The sequence below is a fragment of the Exophiala spinifera genome (genome assembly GCF_000836115.1).
Source record: "Exophiala spinifera strain CBS 89968 unplaced genomic scaffold supercont1.2, whole genome shotgun sequence".
Lineage (NCBI taxonomy): Eukaryota > Fungi > Ascomycota > Eurotiomycetes > Chaetothyriales > Herpotrichiellaceae > Exophiala > Exophiala spinifera.
This window is the reverse complement of record NW_015622514.1, coordinates 1,839,816-1,858,254: the sequence shown is the minus strand read 5'-3', so window position 1 is coordinate 1,858,254 and position 18,439 is coordinate 1,839,816. Positions and strand designations below refer to the sequence as shown.

Genomic DNA, 18,439 nt, shown 5'->3' with positions numbered 1-18,439 from the left:
GAACAATATAGTTGATGAATTGAGTTAAAGCCACTGATTAGGCTCCATACTCCCTGCATGCCGCCTAACATCTCTGAGTGAGATTCCCGCCGGGAAGGTCGACAGGCATGGGCAGCAGTAGCATCGAAGGTCAGGGATTCATTCTATCATCAAACTGGGCTGAAAGTTTGATCAGAGGATAAATTGATAGACCAACAACAGTGAAGCTCTTAGTAAGCGGGGTTAGCGGAGGTGACGCGTTGGCCAATCATCAGAGCCCATGGACGAAGCGGCTAACTGAGTAAGATTATTACTTTGACAGACACAATAGTTTACGTCGCAATCTGGCCTTTTGGCAAGCGTTGTCGCACCGCAGGCGACATAAAGAGGCTTTGTCAGACCAAAACAGCCTTTCCTGCTCCTCAGATTCCTCCTTCATCAAGGCCCGACGCCCAAACTCCCCTCCCGCGACCGATTGTTCCTCTGCAGCCCTTCACTTACAGACCCGCTCCTTCAGGCAGAGGCTGTTCCTGCTATTCCCATTCTCAGCTTCGCGCTCACCCCTGCGACACCCAGGAGCTGTTGATGACATTTGGGGTGCATTCAGGCCCCGGGGACGCGTCTTGTTAACACGACGTCTGGGAATTATCAAAGTTTGCAACCAACCTTCATTTTGAACTCATATCGCCATTTGAAAAGATTGGTTCTGCAAAGGCTGGTGATCTTGTTCCCGGGTTATGTTTCCATCCGACTGATAAGTCATTCACGGGAAATGACAGCAGAGTGTCTCAATCCATCACCAAACCTGCCAACTGGAAGTTGGACCGGCTGTCAGTGAAGGAAACGTGCTTGGGGACATCTTCCTCAAGATGCTGAGTCGCGTTTACAGCTCAAATCTTGCACGTCCGGAAAGGAGGTTCTCGCGACATTTGATAGGAGATTTTACTTTTGCGCTACAAGTCAGCCAAACTCGGCAGAAAATAGTGCTCGAACGGAACATTGCACAAATCTTGGACCATCATCAGAAGCGGTGTACACAAACAACTAATTCCGACACCTCAGCCAAGGTTACAACTACAGTCGCACAGAGGCCTAATACAGCTACATCAGAGGCACTGGCCGGTCTTTCTGTGAACGACGCGTCTGAACCGACCGTCGGAGTGTCAAGCAGCAATCCCCACCCAGAAGAGCCATCGGCATCACATTGGACTTTGTCAAACATGTCGAGGTCTGCGCAATCCTCCGTTCCGAACGGGGGGCAAGAAGCAACCGAACGAAAGACACGTCGGAGTCTTCGGGGATTTTCTGACAAAGTGTACGAAGAACCCGACGCTGAGTTGACCCTGGACTTGAGCAATATCAGAAAGAAACTTAATTTCAAAACCAATGCGCAAGACAGCGGGGAACGCTCCGCTAAACGGCAAAAGCGCGACACGATCAAATGCCAGTGCTATCTGACTGTATGGGACAATCGTGATGGCTACAACGTGGCACCACTTGTCTCACGATCCGAATATTGCTTTGTGACCCCCAGAGAAACCGAGTCCAATGGTTACTTTGTGGATGTGGAATTGGAAAAGCAATTCAGCATCAGGGCCAGTGAGCTCAAGGTGTCTATTCTGGTGAACAACGAGGAGACTTTTGCCTTGATAGATAAATATTTTCTGGAGCTCAAGATCATTCCGTGCAGGTCTGATAGTCGTTGGCCCCCTGTCCCCCTGCTAGGTAAGAGTGACGGCGATCACTTTGCGGCCGATATCAAAAGAAACGGCGCAGAGGTGCTGCAGGGCGCGGTGGTTGCGAGATATACGCATTTGCCACAAGCTCCAGACGCCGACACCCCTCTAAGTGTGTTTTTCTTGCATGAAGGACGCACTTATAGAACAAAATATGGACTTCAGGTGGATGCAATCTGGCAAAAGTCCAGTTCTGGGTCAAAGACTTTGAGGCGTCGACCCGAGGGCCTTGATCTGGACCAGTTTCGAACGCCTGATCAAAAAGCCTCCAAACCCAATCAAGAGGCAAAGGTTCTTGAGCCAGAACGAAGCGCGCCTACTACGGGCAAGCAGTCTATGAATGGTACCAATGGCTCATTACTGAGTGAGCTTCACAACGGAGCAAAGAAAGACAAAAATGGTGCCACAATCACTCCGGAGGTATGCTATGATTTCTGCTCGAATGTGGACCAAAAATTCCGCTACGCCACAGTCAAGGGGTACCGATGTCCACTATGCGCAGTGTGGAAGACGCCGAGGCTCGACCGCCTGGTCTTTCACCTGTCGACAATGCACGCCAAGTACATTTTCCAAGTACAGAAGCCACAACGGGATCCCATTAGCAAAGAGCTAACTCACATTCATATCAAGGTGGACCCGGCGCCATTCGTGAAGAAGAGAGAAGAGCACCTTATAGATTGGGAGGCCCCGTCACAACCTTTCAACCTATCAGCTTACGCAAAGGGTGACCGTGACTGGGTTTCTTCGACCGAAGACAAGAAGAATAGTCCTGAAGCGTCCAAAGCAAGCCTTCAATCGACGCAACATTCTTTGGCATTTCCGCCATCCCCAGCGGCCGTGCCTGACTTCCGCAAACCAAAGCGAAAGAGGTTCAAGGCCATCAGACTGCAGTCGAAGAACGGGGAGCCGGAATTAGTTCACACGTCTCTCAGCCACCGACCGATCTCGCCGAGTGAAGATGCACGGTCCGAGACTGATGACGAGATCGACAATGAGTGGCAGGTCGAGCTGCATATGGAAAGATTGGATTTCGAAGGTCGGCGCAGCGGCTGGACTGATTGTGAGCGAAGTTTTTATAAGCGATGGGATCGACATCGGATGGAAGAGCAGCTGGAACATTCCAGGTACCTGTCAAACTCGCTGGTGCGGTTCGTGCGTAAGTATCGGGCTTGGCTCAAAAATGGCGACGACGAGCTCCTGCAAGTGTTTTTTGAGTTCTTGGGACGACTCAAAGAGCGCACCATCATTGAGGACGACGTGGTCTGTGAGGTGAATGCACTGATATTTCGAGCGTCACCGGCACCAGCACCACCTCCATCCGGGGAGTCGTCCAAGAAGGCTGGTCACAATCGGACTTCGAGATCACGGACGCCTACCCGGAGGAGTGGCCGGCATCTCAAGGCAGATAATGCTCCACCGAGGAACGAAGGTGGGCATGCCGACAACCGTGTTGTTGTGACGGAGGTGGGACATCAGGAAGAGTTGCAATCGACTACGAAGAGAGAATTGATGTGTGGCCATTGCTTGACTCCTGTCCCGCGAGCCAGGAAGAGCGCCGTGTACTGCGTCGATCCAGAATGCGAGACGCCCGGGACAACGTACCACATCAACTGTGCCGAGGAATCGGCAGGGTTGAAGGCGAACCAAGGGAGAATGAGAAAGGGGAAGAGGAAAGCAAACCATAATCATGATGATGATCCCGCCACAGAACCGGGAGCGGCGTTCGTGACTGGACTCGCAGCACAAGACCGAACCCGCTTGAATCTCTCAACGTGGTGCTGTCAAAGCTGTACCAAGAGACAGAAAGCGAGCCGGGGAGAGAAGGAGCACGGTGCGTCGGTGCTTGCAGAAGAAGCTGAGGCTGGGGCTGGGCCTGCACACGTTGGAACATAACATCGTATGATTTTGGACTTGCAAGGCTGGGACGACCTGATCTGACCTGACCTGGTTTATCGCAGTGCGGCGTGCGGACAGGCAGCTGGGTTGGCGAGGTCCCCCAGATAGGTCCCTTAGGTACCTCAGGTATGTACCCAAGTATGCATATGCATTTTAAATGAGCAGAGGCAACCGCCAGTGAGGTGCGCACCAAGTGGGTAGACGAGGAGTAAAGTAATTTTTCGACCAAGTTTCTCATCTACGTACCTGATGCATTGGAGAGTGCTCCAGGGTTGGAAGAAAATATACGCACGTGGTGAACACCAGAGGCACAGGTTGGACGGCGGTCACATGAAGTTTTTTTTGGGGGGGGGGGGGAAGATCGTGTCTACCTACACAGGTACAGAGTCGTAGCAGCAACAGCAGTAGTACCGAGTCAGGAGAGCGCGCATGCTTGTCAAATGAGCCTCTGTTGGCTGTGACTGACTGTGACTGTGAATGTGACTTGTAGACAATACGGAATGCAGTGGAGCATAGCACGGTAGCACAACAGCAAACGGCCAGATAGATATCCGAGATATACAAGCCGGAATGATCGATCGATCAATCGGCGACAGAGGGTCAGGGGGGACGTGGAGGAAGGAGAGGAAGAAGACATCTGGCGTCGGCGAGCAAGTCTCGTTGTCTTCTCTCGACTTGTTTGGTTCTACCGATACAGTGGTAGGCAGCAGGTAAGTATAATGTACCTAGACTGTATCTAGATACAGTCCCCAGTCAGTGACTGCCTCAGCTGCGGTCCTGGGGGCCTACGTACGTACGTACCCGACTCAGTTTCGAGTCGCTTCTCTTATAGAGCGTTCTTCAGGTCAACAGAACAACAGAAGTACCACGGACACAAACAACGAACGCCCAACACCTCAGACGTACATGTAGAGATGAAATCGAATCAAACCAATAACAAAACAAATCAAGTCGAACGGTTGGTGAAACTGGTCTTCTTTTTTTCTTCTCGCTCGTCTATTCTTTTCTCATGTCGGGTGATACTGCCTAAAGTACATTCCATGCGTGCATGAGCGAGTAGTCTACGGAGTATCAACCAGCAACCAGCGCAGACCTGGCATTCAGTCACTCAGTCAGGACGCGGTGCCCAATGCTTTTTCTTTGGTTCTTCTCTTCTGCTTTTCCTCTCCAATGCGTTCATCCCAAGACAAAAACAACAATACCGGTCAACTGGTGAAAACCCCCCCTGCTTGAAAGGTCCGTTGGACTCACTGTTGTCAGCAATTTGACGGCAAAGTGATGAGAGGTTGATCCTGGTTTCATGGGAGTGGTCTCCTTGGGTGATTATTGAAGATTTATCGACGCGGAGGTGATTATGGTACAAGTTGTAAAGAGTATCATGTTTTCGACGAAGTGTGGTGTGATTTTATGTGACGACTTTTCCGACCTCAAAGGTATGTATCCAGTTCCCAGCAGACACGCTGTCCATGAGAGAAAAATGAGTAGTAGTAGCAGCCGCAGAGTAGTGCTTGTGATGGTGATGTGTGAGTCGGGGTTTTTTGGGAAGAAGGTGATATGTGAAATGCGAATGCGACTACCACTACTAGTGTTACAACGGGACATGGCGTGACGGTTGGATTTCTCTCGTCTCAACCCTTCATCTCGTCGTCGTCCTCGGCTTCGAAATCGTCGTCATCATCATCCTCGTCATCATCGATTTCGTCGCCGGCGTCCCTGGACTTTTGTTCAGCCTCGGCCCAGTTGATTTGCTTGCGACGGGTGCGGCCTTGGATGATGTTGTCGAGATCGATCTCTTCCATGTCCTCGTCCTCTGTCTTGTGTCAGAATATTGTCCATGTGGATGTTTTTGGTGTTGCGATTGCAGGCGCAAACAAGCGCGACAACGTAGAGATCGGTGAGGGAAAGGCGAGCGCGTGGATTGGGTTTGACGTACCGTCTTCTTCAGGCTCGGGCTGCTGTAAGAGTTGTTAGCAAAGGTCAGTGAATCTAAAGAGAGGTGTAGAGAACAGACCTCTTCAGGACCGCTCTCCTCTTCAGACTCGTCGTCTTCCTCCATGGCGTCTGGCTGTTCGACGGCCTTGCCCTTGCCTTTTCCAGTAGAAGTGGCTTCACTGGTGACCTCTGGGGTCCCTTCAGGCACGGTTTCGCCGTTCGCTGACATTGTGAGAGGATGGCAGGAAGGAAAATTACAATTTTAACGAAGAGATGTGTAGAGGGCAGACTGGAGAGGAGTGGGAAGGCAGAGAATGAAAGGTGACAGAAGTGGAACAGCAACAAGCAAACATTGAGGTCGAGACGGCTGCAAATGTGCCAAGCCTTCAGTAGTACCGAAGTAGGAAATACGCTAAGGCTGACCTAGACCTTGCGCAGCCTTCTCACGTGATTCTACGAGGCTGTACTTCTGCTTGTTGCTGGTTAACGAGGTTTGAACTCCGGGTGGCTGAGTGATAGCGGAAATCCAGATTGGCGCAATACGTCCAGGTGATCGAGGATGGATGTGCCCATCGCGGCCAATGTTCTCGGTGTTCTAGGCGCAATATGCTGGTCCGTTCAGGTATGGTAGTGCCCTTCCCAAGGAAGGTCAAAATTTTGACGGTGAACTCGTGCCCTGCAGCTCATTCCGCAAATCATCATCAATTATCGCCGGCACGATACCACTGGTCTACAGCCGACCATGATGCTGCTCTGGGCGTGCGCAGGCATTCCATTGGGAATCTATAACATTGTCGAGAATTTCAACATTGCTCTCAAAATCCAGCCGCAGATACTGACGGCCTTGAGCCTCTTGACCTGGATCCAATGCAAATACTATGGGAACCGATGGCCATTGACCAAATCGATCTCGATCGTGGTGCCTGTTGCAGCTGTCATGGGCGGCATTGAATGTGGTCTCGTATTCGCGTTGAGGAGAGCAAAAGATAATCATACAGAGTGGCCCATCACCTTCATGGCCGTGCTATCAGCTTGCTTCTTGTGTGCTGGTGTGCTGAGACACTATTGGGATATCTACAAGGAACGGACAGTCCGGGGCATCTCGTTCATCTTTGTGGCCATTGATGCAACGGGAGACTTGACTTCATTAATCTCGGTGTTCTTCCAGCCAAAGTTGGACATTCTCGGCATGGTCATCTACGGATCTGAGCTGCTGTTATGGTTGGGCGTGTTCGCCTGCGGGGGATATTGTACGATGACATTGTCTCCTACTGAGCGAGCGGTATATGCTAATGTTTCATCCTGGCAGTCAACCTCAGACCATGGCTGCGGCAGCGACACAGTAAGCGTCACGTCACGAGAGAAGAGAATGGAAGAGGAGGAAGCCGTCAACATCCGGTAGGGACACAAGCAGACGAAGGCAGGGAGATCGGTAGATTGTCGAGACCTCCGTCGTCATCCAGCACCGTGTTCAGGACGGCTTCCGGAGAGGGCAGCAGCAGGCAAAGTGTTTCCGGGCCGGTGAGGTTGCGGGCCGTGACAAGTCGTGAGGGTCGTCCTGAAGCTTGAGTGGTACTGTAGATTCACACTTGGTACTAAAGGGCAGTCGTAGTCAGCGCCAGCGGCTTTTTTTGCCGGATCCTACTGTGCTCAAAGCAGCCCGAGTGCTGTGATGTTTTTTTGTCTTGTTGCTCGGCAGCAAAAAGAGCCAATCTGGGACTAGCGCGGGGCAAGCAGCACAGCGCAGGTTGAATGTGGCATTCACTGGATTGGGCCAGGTGCCTATGACGTAACCTTCGAGCCCTCACTAGTTTTTGGATGTTGGGGCAGGAGGTCATCATTGTATCACGGTGTTGGCTGGGGAAAGTCACCGCAAGAAGCCCGCAAAAACTCTGAACAAGTGAACAAAAAGTGAGACCAAGATCTTCGTGCTGTGGGTGCCTCGTGCACTGCCTTGCAGCTCCCAGAAGCCTCTCCTGGCGTGTGGAAGGGCAGCGAATCGTCGTGAAGCGGCCACCAGCAACTTCACTGGTGGGTCGACGTTCTACAGCCTTCCTCGCCCTTCCACCCAAAATCATATTTATCGAGCCTCACATGCGGCTTCCGCTCCTGCAATTCTCAACACCACAGAACTCATTGAAACGCTATTTTCGCAGTTTAGAAGAAATAAACCCTTCTTCTTGTGATACCTCTTTTCCTTTACCCAGCATAATTCCTCCTGTCCTTCTATCCTCCATATTCCTCCAGACAACATGGCTCCCGCCATCGGTAAGTCGACACCGCAACCTCACCCTGAGTCACAGCAACAGCAAGCTAACACACCGTCCATAGGTATCGATCTAGGTACAACCTACTCATGTGTGGGCATTTTCCGAGATGACCGCATCGAAATCATTGCCAACGACCAAGGCAACCGAACAACCCCTTCATTCGTCGCCTTTACGGACACTGAGCGTCTGATCGGTGATGCTGCAAAGAACCAAGTCGCCATGAACCCTCAGAACACAGTCTTCGATGCCAAGCGACTGATCGGCCGAAAGTTCACGGATGCCGAAGTCCAGGCTGATATGAAGCACTTCCCATTCAAGGTCATCGACAAGGGTGGAAAGCCAGTCATCGAAGTCGAGTTCAAGGGCGAGGTCAAGCACTTCACACCCGAAGAAATCTCATCCATGGTCTTGACCAAGATGAGAGAGACAGCCGAGTCCTATCTCGGTGGCACTGTCAACAACGCAGTCATCACTGTCCCTGCATACTTCAACGACTCTCAACGTCAAGCCACCAAGGACGCTGGTCTCATTGCCGGCCTCAACGTCCTCCGCATCATCAACGAACCTACCGCAGCTGCCATTGCCTACGGTCTTGACAAGAAGGCTACTGGCGAGCGCAATGTCCTCATCTTCGATCTCGGTGGAGGTACTTTCGATGTTTCCCTCCTGACCATCGAAGAGGGTATCTTCGAAGTCAAGTCTACTGCTGGTGACACTCACTTGGGTGGTGAGGACTTTGACAATCGTCTGGTTAACCATTTCGTTACTGAGTTCAAAAGAAAGTATAAAAAAGTATGAAGAAATCCTTTCCCTCTGGTTGCTGACTTGATACTAACGTTGATTGTTACAGGATCTCTCATCCAACGCCCGTGCTCTCAGACGTCTTCGAACCGCCTGCGAGCGTGCCAAGCGCACTCTGTCCTCATCTGCACAGACCTCCATTGAGATCGACTCCCTCTACGAAGGTATCGACTTCTACACCTCGATCACCCGTGCCCGTTTCGAGGAACTTTGCCAGGACCTCTTCCGCTCTACCATGGAGCCTGTTGAGCGTGTCCTGCGCGATGCGAAGATCGACAAGTCTTCTGTCCACGAGATCGTCTTGGTCGGTGGTTCTACCCGTATCCCCAAGATTCAGAAGATGGTCTCCGACTTCTTCAACGGAAAGGAGCCAAACAAGTCGATCAACCCTGATGAGGCTGTCGCCTACGGAGCTGCTGTCCAAGCTGCTATCCTGTCTGGTGATACCTCCTCCAAGTCCACCCAAGAAATCTTGCTGCTTGATGTCGCACCGCTCTCCATCGGTATCGAGACTGCTGGTGGTGTCATGACTCCTCTGATCAAGCGCAACACCACTATTCCTACCAAGAAGTCTGAGACTTTCTCGACTTTCTCTGACAACCAACCCGGTGTGCTCATTCAAGTCTACGAGGGTGAGCGTGCCCGCACAAAGGACAACAACCTGCTAGGCAAGTTCGAACTGTCTGGCATTCCTCCTGCTCCACGTGGTGTTCCTCAGATTGAGGTCACCTTTGATGTCGACGCCAACGGTATCATCAACGTCTCCGCCGTCGAGAAGGGTACTGGAAAGTCCAACAAGATTGTCATCACTAACGACAAGGGTCGTCTTTCCAAGGAGGAGATCGAGCGCATGCTTTCTGAGGCTGAGAAGTACAAGGCTGAAGATGAGGCTGAAGCTGCACGTATCTCCGCCAAGAACGGTCTTGAATCATATGCCTACTCCCTCAAGAACACTCTATCCGATTCCAAGGTCGATGAGAAGCTTGACGCATCTGACAAGGAGAAGCTCAAGGCTGAAATCGACAAGGTCATCTCCTGGTTGGACGAGAACCAGACCGCCACCAAGGATGAGTACGAGTCTCAACAGAAGGAGCTTGAAGGTGTTGCAAACCCCATCATGATGAAGTTCTACGGCGCCGGCGGTGAAGGTGGAATGCCCGGTGGCCCAGGTGGTTTCCCTGGTGCCGGTGCCGGTCCAGGTGGTTTCCCTGGCGCAGGTGCTGGTGGCCACGGTGGTGATGATGGCCCAACCGTTGAGGAGGTTGACTAAATGCCTCGCGTTGAATAAACAAAAGCATTGAGCGATTCAATCGTTCCTTCATGTCAATCACGGCGTTGGTGTTTTCACAGTGGAAAAACGGGATGATACCTCTTGCATGGGCATAGAGTTTTTAGTACGATTTGCGATAATCACGATGTGGTTTTTCTCTTGGGAGATGATGACAAAAGAAAACACGATCGATACTTCAGATAGTTGTTTCAATAAGATCAAACAACATTTACAAAAAATAACTTTTCCGAGAATGCTGCTTCGCAAATACCTTGTTAAATCCTTCACACAAGGTGTTTATATTTGTGTATTTTGCCTTGAAAAGAAAACTCGGGCAGGGTGTGATCGCTTGAAAGGACGAGTAGTGTGCTAGTTAGTTCCTTCTTGTCCTCCAGTCTTACTTAAGGGTGATTTTGGCACTAGCATCGAAGCGATTGGGCTTACTACCAGTGGGTACAACACCCCGACCTCCGCTTCGACCATGTTCCCTTTGTCTTCGATTTTGTCGACCAGCCTTCATGCACTGAGACGTCGATGCCGAGGGATCGACGCAACATGCAAGAATGCAATCCTCGGGTGCTCGGCGACGGCCAGTCAAGGCATGCACCGAATGCAAACAAGTAAAGGTGGGTGTTGGCTGATATCACGGCCTGCAAAGCCACGGGAAATACTGACCTTTGACGACGCAGCTTCGCTGTAATGCCGATGAAACCTTTCCTCGTCCTTGTTCGCGATGTGAGAAGCGCAGTCTATGCTGTGTCATAGATGCAAACTTCAGGCGAACACCAGCCCGGCAGTATGCTCGCTCACAAATTTCGTTGTTGGCGAAGTGCTTACTTACTCCCCTCTAGGCGGCTTGAGTCCATGACCAAAGAATTGCAGCTTCTAAAGCAGACACTCAAATCCCATCCTAATGATGATCGAATAAACAGCATTCAGAGTCCATCAGATAGGACGACATCGCCCCAAGGCATCATCGGACAAAATCCACAGCTGTACCAGGAAGTTGAAGGACACGATTCTGAAGCTCCCTTTGGCCTGTCCGAGCAAGACGCATCTTCTCGATCTCTCCCCAGTGCAGAGTTGGGCAATTGCTTTTTTGACAAGGCAGAGGTGTTAGAGTTATTCCGACTGTAAGCCTCTTCCTCCCAGCCAACAACTCATGGTGTCTAAGTTCTACACGGCACAGCTTTCACAAGTCGTTTCATCCTCATGTCCCCATCATAGACACGACTCTGCCAATTCAGACAATTAAAGAAACGAGTCCTTTCCTCTTTTGGACTATCATCTTTCTCGCCAGCAGGTATACCAAAGACCACGTTCACAAGGCCAACCTGCTTGTTGAAGCATATTCCGACCTCGTGAACCAGACAATAGTGAAGATACCGCTCTCCTTCTACACAGTCCAGGCTTTATTGTGCCTTTGTACGTGGCCATTGCCCGTCATGCGCCAGCAGCAGGATCCCAGCTCCATGTACTCCGTGATAGCAGTGCACGCGGCCTCACAGCTGAGTTTGCCGCTTGCTGCCGATGCTTCTTCGCGCGCATTGGCCAGTCTTCCAACATCCGTTCGCCATGGAATGGTAAAAACTTGGCTTGAATGTTTCATTAGAAGCACGACGTCAGTCAAAGCATCCTCGAGGCCAGTTTTCGCAAGCTGACGCAATGTTTCCAGGCTCGCACTCATGAATGGGTTACCTCCTCCATTGAGATCTCCAAATGACCTCCGGACCGTCACGGGCATGATCAAGTTAGACAGCCTGCCCACTAAATTAATGGTCGAGGCTGAAATCCTGAGGTGCTTAACGAAGCACTACGATTCTCTCGTCGGAGAGATGGACAGTTTCGTACGAGACACTATCGTTCAACTATGTGTTGAAGAGCTTGATAGCATCACTTCTCGACTACAGTGTTCTTTCGATGCGTATCTGAGCTTTAGTTTCTGGATGGCAAAACTCCACATATACGCTCTGGCATTGGTGAAAGAGACCCAACAGTTGAAGGACAAACGGTATTTTGAGCCTGACACCCTCTGCTCAAAACTACAACAATTAGCCATGACAACGGCATACCGCATCATTGATATATACTGCAACGAGCTTGGAACTCAGACATGCGAGACTTTCGACATGAGCCTGGTGAACCAACACATTGCTCTCCCCAAAAGCTACTTCTTTGGAGTCATGGTCGCGACATTTTTGTTGATCAAATATTCCGTTCTCAACAAATCCCTCTCGGATGAGAGGAAAACAGAGTCTCGTCGCAAAATCCAGATGGTACACACCAAACTCCAGGAGTACTCTTCTCACCAATACACGGAACCAGGTCGAGCCGCTTCCGTTATTGAAGTGCTGTGCCGAGGCACTCCGGAAACGATTGAGCTCGGAGCAGAGATCGAGGTCGATGGCGGCGCTTCAATTGCATTGAATGCTCTCATAGCTGCGGCAAACCTTCGAGGGAGACGCAACTTGAAATCGCACCTGCTACAAAGCCTAAATCCTGTCTCACCACCATCGACGTCAAACAAGTCGCCTCTGACAACCAATGAAGCCGACCACGGAGCCCAAGCCAATGCGCTAATTGAGATGCTCGAAGAGACTCCCTCTATTCCGTCTGACGTGTGGAATCAGTCATTCATGGAAATGCTGGATTTCAACAATCCTAATCTCTATTTTGGGGTTGAGGACGATACCTTCGTTGCACCTGATTGACTCTGCTGGCATTACGCCTCAAGGAAGCCGAATGCTTTGCTTCACGCAATTTCTTCGATTCGTCCAAAGTTACCTCGGTTGTGACATACATTGTACGGCTCTTGAAATTTTGGCGTGGCCTCATTACTTTTGCCTCGCCGCCTTCACGTTGTGTGATATAGGCATGACGGAAATACAAGAACTCGGAAGTCCAAGCACGACGCTTAAATGACATGACACGCTCGCAGCCATCGTCACCCACGTCAAATAATGTACCTCGGTATCAGTCTCAATCTGACAACGGCTTTTAAGCGTTTCTCGCAGCTTAGCATATTGCTGGAAGGAAGCAATGCGCACCACTTCGGCTTTGAAGCGAAAATCGCAAAATCGAAGACCCACATTCCCCGCGTCTACTGGATAATACGGGGTAAGGCGAACCGAATTTGTGATAGACACGGAGGGCGATGCTCTGGTGTAGGGTTCATTAAGCATAGCCTCAACGTGCTTGAGTCTCATGCCTAGCTTCGTCCTTCCCCACGGAATCTTATATATACTGTGAAGGAAGGCAAAAAACATGGCAAGCAAGAACTGCGGGAACAAACGAAAAGTTCTTGAAAGCGACCATATCATAATATCCACCACCAGAGATCATGGACAACAAAGACATTGCCCTGGAATCCGTAGAAGACTCTACGCAGCAGCGCAATGACTCGATGCCGCTACATGATCGCAAGCGCGAGCGCAGGGTCAAGCTAAAGCTTGACTTCATCGTCTTGCCACTCCTTGCAACCGTCTACTTTCTTGCGTCGATGGTATACCTGCCAGAACGGTCGATCTCTTCATGGACATAAGTTGACGATGTCTAGGGACGTTCGGACTTGGGTAACGCCAAGATCTCAGGCCTGGATACCGACCTGAAGTTGACCCCCAGTCAATATTCACACGTATCAAGCATCTTCCTGGTCGGCCACTTGGTACTTCAGTTGCCTGGCACACTTTTGATACGCAAGATCGGACCACCATTGCAGGTACGCGTCCTGCAGACAATCTGAGCGCATCTTCCTAACACCAAATGGCAGTTTGGTCTCGCGATGCTTGGCTGGGGCATAGTGACAGCCTGCACAGTCTTCGTGGATAGTTATGCATCACTCATGGTCACTCGAGCCCTTGTCGGTGCCTGCGAAGCTTTCTACCAAGGAGCAGTGTTCTACCTGTCGTTCTGGTATACTTACAAGGAGCTTGCTACCCGGGGAGCAGTATTCTATTCCATGTCTGCGCTGGCCGGGGCATTCAACGGTCTCATCGCTTATGCAGTGCAGAAAAACCTAGCACACGTCAGCAGCTGGTCTCCATGGCAGTGGTTATTCCTTATCGAAGGCGTTGTGCCCATTGGCTGGGCGTTTGTGGTCTGGATTTTCCTGCCTGCCACGCCAGAGAACACGAAGTTGTATTTCAACGAGGATGAAAAGGCCCTCCTCATCGAGAGGAGTCGTCAAGCCTACAACACAGGCGAATCCAAGATCATCCCAAAGTTGATCCTGCGGGTGCTTCTCGATCCGAAGTTCTGGTTTCTGGTGGTCGTCGAGTCCGCCACTCTCTTCTGCTTGTCATCCCTGTCCAACTTCCTGCCTGCAATCCTGCATTCCTTCGGCTGGTCGACTGTCAAGTCACAGCTCATGACTGTCATTGTCTATGCATGCGGATTTGCCAACATTCTCTTCTCAGCCCGGATATCGGACAAGCTCCAGAAGCGCGGGATTGTCATCATAGTGAACCTGATGATCGGTGCTGTCGGGTATATTCTCCTCCTCACACTAAAGGGAGCCTCCGGTCGATTTGCTGGCGCTTGTATTGTCGCGATAGGAATGTATCCTAATGTCGTGATCGTATTGACCTGGATGGCGACGATCAACATCGGATACACATATCGGGCCAGTGCAGCAGCACTGATCAACTCCATCGCCCAGGCAGTGGCGATTGGATCGAATGAGGTGTATAACGACCCACCGTACTACAAGAAGGGTCATGGCGCGGCGTTGGGTATGGCGGCCGCGGGCGTCGCATCTTGTGGGCTGTTGCTGTTGCTCTTGCGGTATGAGAACGACAAGAAGCGAAAGGAGCAGTTCAGTGAAAAGGCGACGGAGTTGAGGAACGTCTCGATCGATGAGATCGGGAATAAGCATCCCGATTATTTTTTTTCATACTGATGTGGACGATGTCGACGATACTTCATGTAGAAGAGAGTAGAAGTGAGGGGATCATTAGTGGAAAGCAGCTGGAGAAGCAAGCGATGGAGGTACCGAAAATAGCTACAATCGCATTGAGGGCGAGGGGAGGGATGCTTAATATGGTGTTGACCTGCCGATGGAGGTGTAAATGTCACTGATGAAAGGATATTATGGAACAATGATTGACTAACGCGATGCTTCCCTCCGTTGACAATCCATGCTCACAATGGTCGATGCAATCAACGCAGTTCGACGAGAATCCTCGACAACAGCACGGCTTCAGTGCCTCCGACAAAGAATCATGCTTTGGTGTTCAGCCTTTCAGCCTTACAGCCTTGTGTTGACGTCGACTATGGAATGGAGAGTGGAAAAAGGGCTGCGCCTCGCTACGTTAGCACTGGCGCGTTGTGTCCCTCGGTAAGGCCAATCTCTTCTCTTCTTTGTTCCCACAACCTGTTTTTCTCCCGCTGACCGGTTCTTCTCTACGCTAAGGGACCTTTACGACCAAGAAATTGCTCGAGACCATCAAGCTAGTGCCTGTCCAAGAACAGAATGGCCAGAGAGATGTCCAGGACCTAAGGTGAGGAAGATCTCGACTTCCAGCGCCCCCCAATCAGGCTGTGCCATGTTTCTTGATTTTCTCTGCACGCCCATCTTTTCGTCACTGGTCACGCGCCGAATGTGGCCGTGGGCGTCAAGACGCTCGTACAATCAGGACCAAGAAGGCGCCCGGTGAGGATGCGGTGAGTTGCGTCTAGCACAAGACCTATGTTATGGCCTCCTGCAAGGGGCAGCGTATGGGACGACTCACTGGTTAGTGGCCATCCAGCTCAACCTTGGCCGATGCCCTGTCATCACGCAAACACACCGGAGACGGATTGATCCATGGACTGCCAACTTGGACTCTGGACTTTCGTGTCACTTCAAAATGGGCTTCATGTCTCGTTAGGACTTTCTCTTCTCTTTCTGCGTCTTCTCACAACTGGTCCCATTTCACGCCCTCTCGCTCTTCTTCTTCGACACCTTTCCTGCTGCCCAAGCCAGATTGCCTCTATCCATAAGCCGCCATAGTCGCGCACTACCAAAATGCCTCTCATTTCAAGAGTTGTGTCTATGGTGCTGCGTGTCGCAGAGATCGCCTTTGCAGGGGTAAGTCCAAGCTTGAATCGACCCAGTGGCCTTCCCCCGATCTGGACAGAACGACTAAACCGCGTCTCCATCTACAGGTTGTCATAGGCGTCACTTCAAAGTACTTGCACGACTACCACAGCGGCACGGGCCAGCCTCTCGCTCGCTTCATCTATGTCGAGATCGTCGCTGGCCTTTCCATCCTGTTCGGCCTGCTCTGGCTCCTGCCATTCGCATCAGGCTTCTTCCACTGGCCAGTCGACCTTTTCCTCTCGTTTGCCTGGTTCGCTGCGTTTGGAATCCTGGTCAACTACGTCAACGGTCGAACGAACTGCGGTGACGACACCTTCGACTGGAGCGGGATTCGACACGGAGGGTATTGCGGTCGCTGGAAGGCCAATGAGGCCTTTAGCTTCTTGTCGGCTATTGTATGGATCTTCAGTGCCCTCGTCGGTCTCTGGTTCATTCACCGTGAGAGACGCAAGGAAGTGCGACATACCAATGGGACGTAAGCACACCCCGCCATCCCTGGGCCGAAGAGATGTCACATTGTACTTACCGTGCGTGTTTGTCAGATATACTCGACGACCATGGTTCCATCGCAGTCGCGTCTGATTTTGAATCATGACGGATACGTCGATTGCAGAAGTGAAAGGGATGTATCGATTGAGCTCAGCCAAGTCTGAGTCTAGCGGATCCCTGTATGAGGGTAACCAGTCTCTACAGTGTGGTTTATTCAGGGACGAGCGAGGAGGACAAATTGAAGGTGATATTCCTATGGAACAAATGGGTGATGGAGGACGCTACAGTGCTATGAAAGGTTTTTTTTTCATGATACCCCCTTGTGTGCGCCGCAGGTCCGAGTCTTTGCCGGGGGAGTTCTTCACACTGGTTCAGGTCAATGTGATGTGATATGTGATGCACGATCCTCATAATGATTGATATTTTAGCTAGCTTGACAATACTCATGCACGATACTCTAAAGGATCCTCTTGGCTTTCAGGTGATTTTAGTGTTCTTCACGTGCAGTGCAGGCGCATCATCCTTCTACAAGGTTCTCATCGTCAAAATTGACATGACACGGTTTACCAGGTAGACTTGGGAAAAAAGGTAGACCTAGGTCAAAGCCACAGACTTCATTCTCGTTGGCGATCCCAATTCAGCTCAAAGCGCATCGATCCACTCCAGAACCTGACTTGGCTCTACCCTCTTTTTGTAGTCCGGGTCGATAAAGGTGTTGCGCACCTTTCCACTCGAGTTGACCAACAGGGTGGCTGGGATCGGCACGGCAAACGAATCGTCTCCGTTGCGCTTCTCGAGGTCGTGGCCGAACTTTGCAAACGGCTCCCTCAGCGAGTCCGGCTGGACCCACACGATCCCCAGCTCGGCGGCGTACTTGTTGCCCACGTCTGACAGGACGGCGAACTTGAGCTCGTTCTTCTCCACGGTCGACAGCGCGCTGGTGGGCAGCTCGGGCGTGACGGCGACCAGCGTGACCCCGCGGGCCTCGAAGTCGGCGAGGCGCTTCTGCAGCGCCGCCAGCGCCAGGTTGCAGAACGGGCACCACTCGCCGCGGTAGAAGGTGACGACGATGCCGCGGCCCTTGGCGAGGAGGTCGGCGCTGCGCACCTGCTTGCCCACGGCGTCGGTGAGGCTGAACGCCGGCAGCGTGTCGCCCACCTGGATGGTCGACTTGGGGTCGAACGACGCCGCGAAGTCGTCGGTGGCTTTGAAGATGACGCTGCGCACCGATTCTGGCGCCACCGCCTTGAAGTGCTCGACGATCTGGTCGAGTTGGCCTTGGAGCGTGCCGGTGGTCATGGTGGTGGTGGTGGATGATAGGATAGATACTTCGCGTACTGGGTATGTTTTGATTGAGTTTCTCTCTAAGACGTGATCAACAGTCGAGTCAATGAGTCTGTCTTTGATGGCGAGGTGCCCGGTTTGGTGTCTGTCGTGTAATACTTCAACATCGTCCAAACTGTAAGTCCTGCTCGAGGAACTCTGAAGGTATTTATGTGTTTTTTTCCAGACACGGCCATGAACAACCGTAGATACCTCTGAGCTGTGTCCGTCAGCTGAGTCACCGACGGTTCAGCATTCATGTCTTCCAGCACTGTTTCTACCAATACATAAATCTGAGGTACATTGTAGCTAACGACAGTCTCCATCGAGCTCCTTCCGTTTCGGGTTTAGATTCGTGCGAATGGATGCGAGCGCGATTTGATTCATCCACACGGGGTCTTGACATGTCCGCATCGACCAGTTATCTACAAACGCAAGACTCTCTTACCTGCGGCAGAGTGTCCTTTTTCGCTCGAATAGCCCTCTCCATCGCTGATCAGAGACCTGGCGCCTTTGGTTACAGAATCATTGGACCGGGGGTTCCGCGGATGTTGTACAACAGCGCACCAGAGTGCGGCTCACAAGATCTCTTCTATTCGTCCGAAACGCAAGGTGCCCTCTAGGCTCGTATTTGTTCAAGTGAGAGCACGACGAAGGACGACGG

General features: G+C 51.5%; 8 protein-coding genes across 8 annotated transcripts; 6 read left to right on the top strand and 2 right to left on the bottom strand.

Moving 5' to 3' along the window:
- Window positions 1-848: 848 nt before the first annotated feature.
- PV08_02976 (uncharacterized protein) lies at window positions 849-3,608 on the top strand (the record flags this gene model as incomplete). The annotated part of the gene is made up of 1 exon (XM_016377333.1): window positions 849-3,608. The coding sequence occupies one exon, from the start codon at window positions 849-851 to the stop codon at window positions 3,606-3,608; it is 2,760 nt and encodes a 919-aa protein (XP_016238903.1).
- Window positions 3,609-5,239: 1,631 nt separating this feature from the next.
- Window positions 5,240-5,772, bottom strand: PV08_02975 (uncharacterized protein; the record flags this gene model as incomplete). The annotated part of the gene is made up of 3 exons (XM_016377332.1): window positions 5,240-5,421; window positions 5,545-5,566; window positions 5,623-5,772. 3 exons carry the CDS (start codon window positions 5,770-5,772, stop codon window positions 5,240-5,242), a joined length of 354 nt encoding a protein of 117 aa, XP_016238902.1.
- A 330-nt stretch (window positions 5,773-6,102) lies between these two features.
- PV08_02974 (uncharacterized protein) lies at window positions 6,103-7,112 on the top strand (the record flags this gene model as incomplete). The annotated part of the gene is made up of 3 exons (XM_016377331.1): window positions 6,103-6,165; window positions 6,226-6,793; window positions 6,853-7,112. The coding sequence occupies 3 exons, from the start codon at window positions 6,103-6,105 to the stop codon at window positions 7,110-7,112; spliced, it is 891 nt and encodes a 296-aa protein (XP_016238901.1).
- Window positions 7,113-7,795: 683 nt separating this feature from the next.
- PV08_02973 (hsp72-like protein) lies at window positions 7,796-9,884 on the top strand (the record flags this gene model as incomplete). Its single annotated transcript, XM_016377330.1, has 2 exons — window positions 7,796-8,605; window positions 8,664-9,884. The coding sequence occupies 2 exons, from the start codon at window positions 7,796-7,798 to the stop codon at window positions 9,882-9,884; spliced, it is 2,031 nt and encodes a 676-aa protein (XP_016238900.1).
- Window positions 9,885-10,748: 864 nt separating this feature from the next.
- On the top strand, window positions 10,749-12,595 carry PV08_02972 (uncharacterized protein; the record flags this gene model as incomplete). The annotated part of the gene is made up of 3 exons (XM_016377329.1): window positions 10,749-11,017; window positions 11,074-11,505; window positions 11,560-12,595. 3 exons carry the CDS (start codon window positions 10,749-10,751, stop codon window positions 12,593-12,595), a joined length of 1,737 nt encoding a protein of 578 aa, XP_016238899.1.
- Window positions 12,596-13,224: 629 nt separating this feature from the next.
- Window positions 13,225-14,781, top strand: PV08_02971 (uncharacterized protein; the record flags this gene model as incomplete). The annotated part of the gene is made up of 3 exons (XM_016377328.1): window positions 13,225-13,386; window positions 13,441-13,602; window positions 13,654-14,781. 3 exons carry the CDS (start codon window positions 13,225-13,227, stop codon window positions 14,779-14,781), a joined length of 1,452 nt encoding a protein of 483 aa, XP_016238898.1.
- A 1,107-nt stretch (window positions 14,782-15,888) lies between these two features.
- Window positions 15,889-16,442, top strand: PV08_02970 (uncharacterized protein; the record flags this gene model as incomplete). Its single annotated transcript, XM_016377327.1, has 2 exons — window positions 15,889-15,951; window positions 16,029-16,442. The coding sequence occupies 2 exons, from the start codon at window positions 15,889-15,891 to the stop codon at window positions 16,440-16,442; spliced, it is 477 nt and encodes a 158-aa protein (XP_016238897.1).
- A 652-nt stretch (window positions 16,443-17,094) lies between these two features.
- Window positions 17,095-17,751, bottom strand: PV08_02969 (uncharacterized protein; the record flags this gene model as incomplete). The annotated part of the gene is made up of 1 exon (XM_016377326.1): window positions 17,095-17,751. One exon carries the CDS (start codon window positions 17,749-17,751, stop codon window positions 17,095-17,097), a length of 657 nt encoding a protein of 218 aa, XP_016238896.1.
- Between the last annotated feature and the right edge of the window lie 688 nt (window positions 17,752-18,439).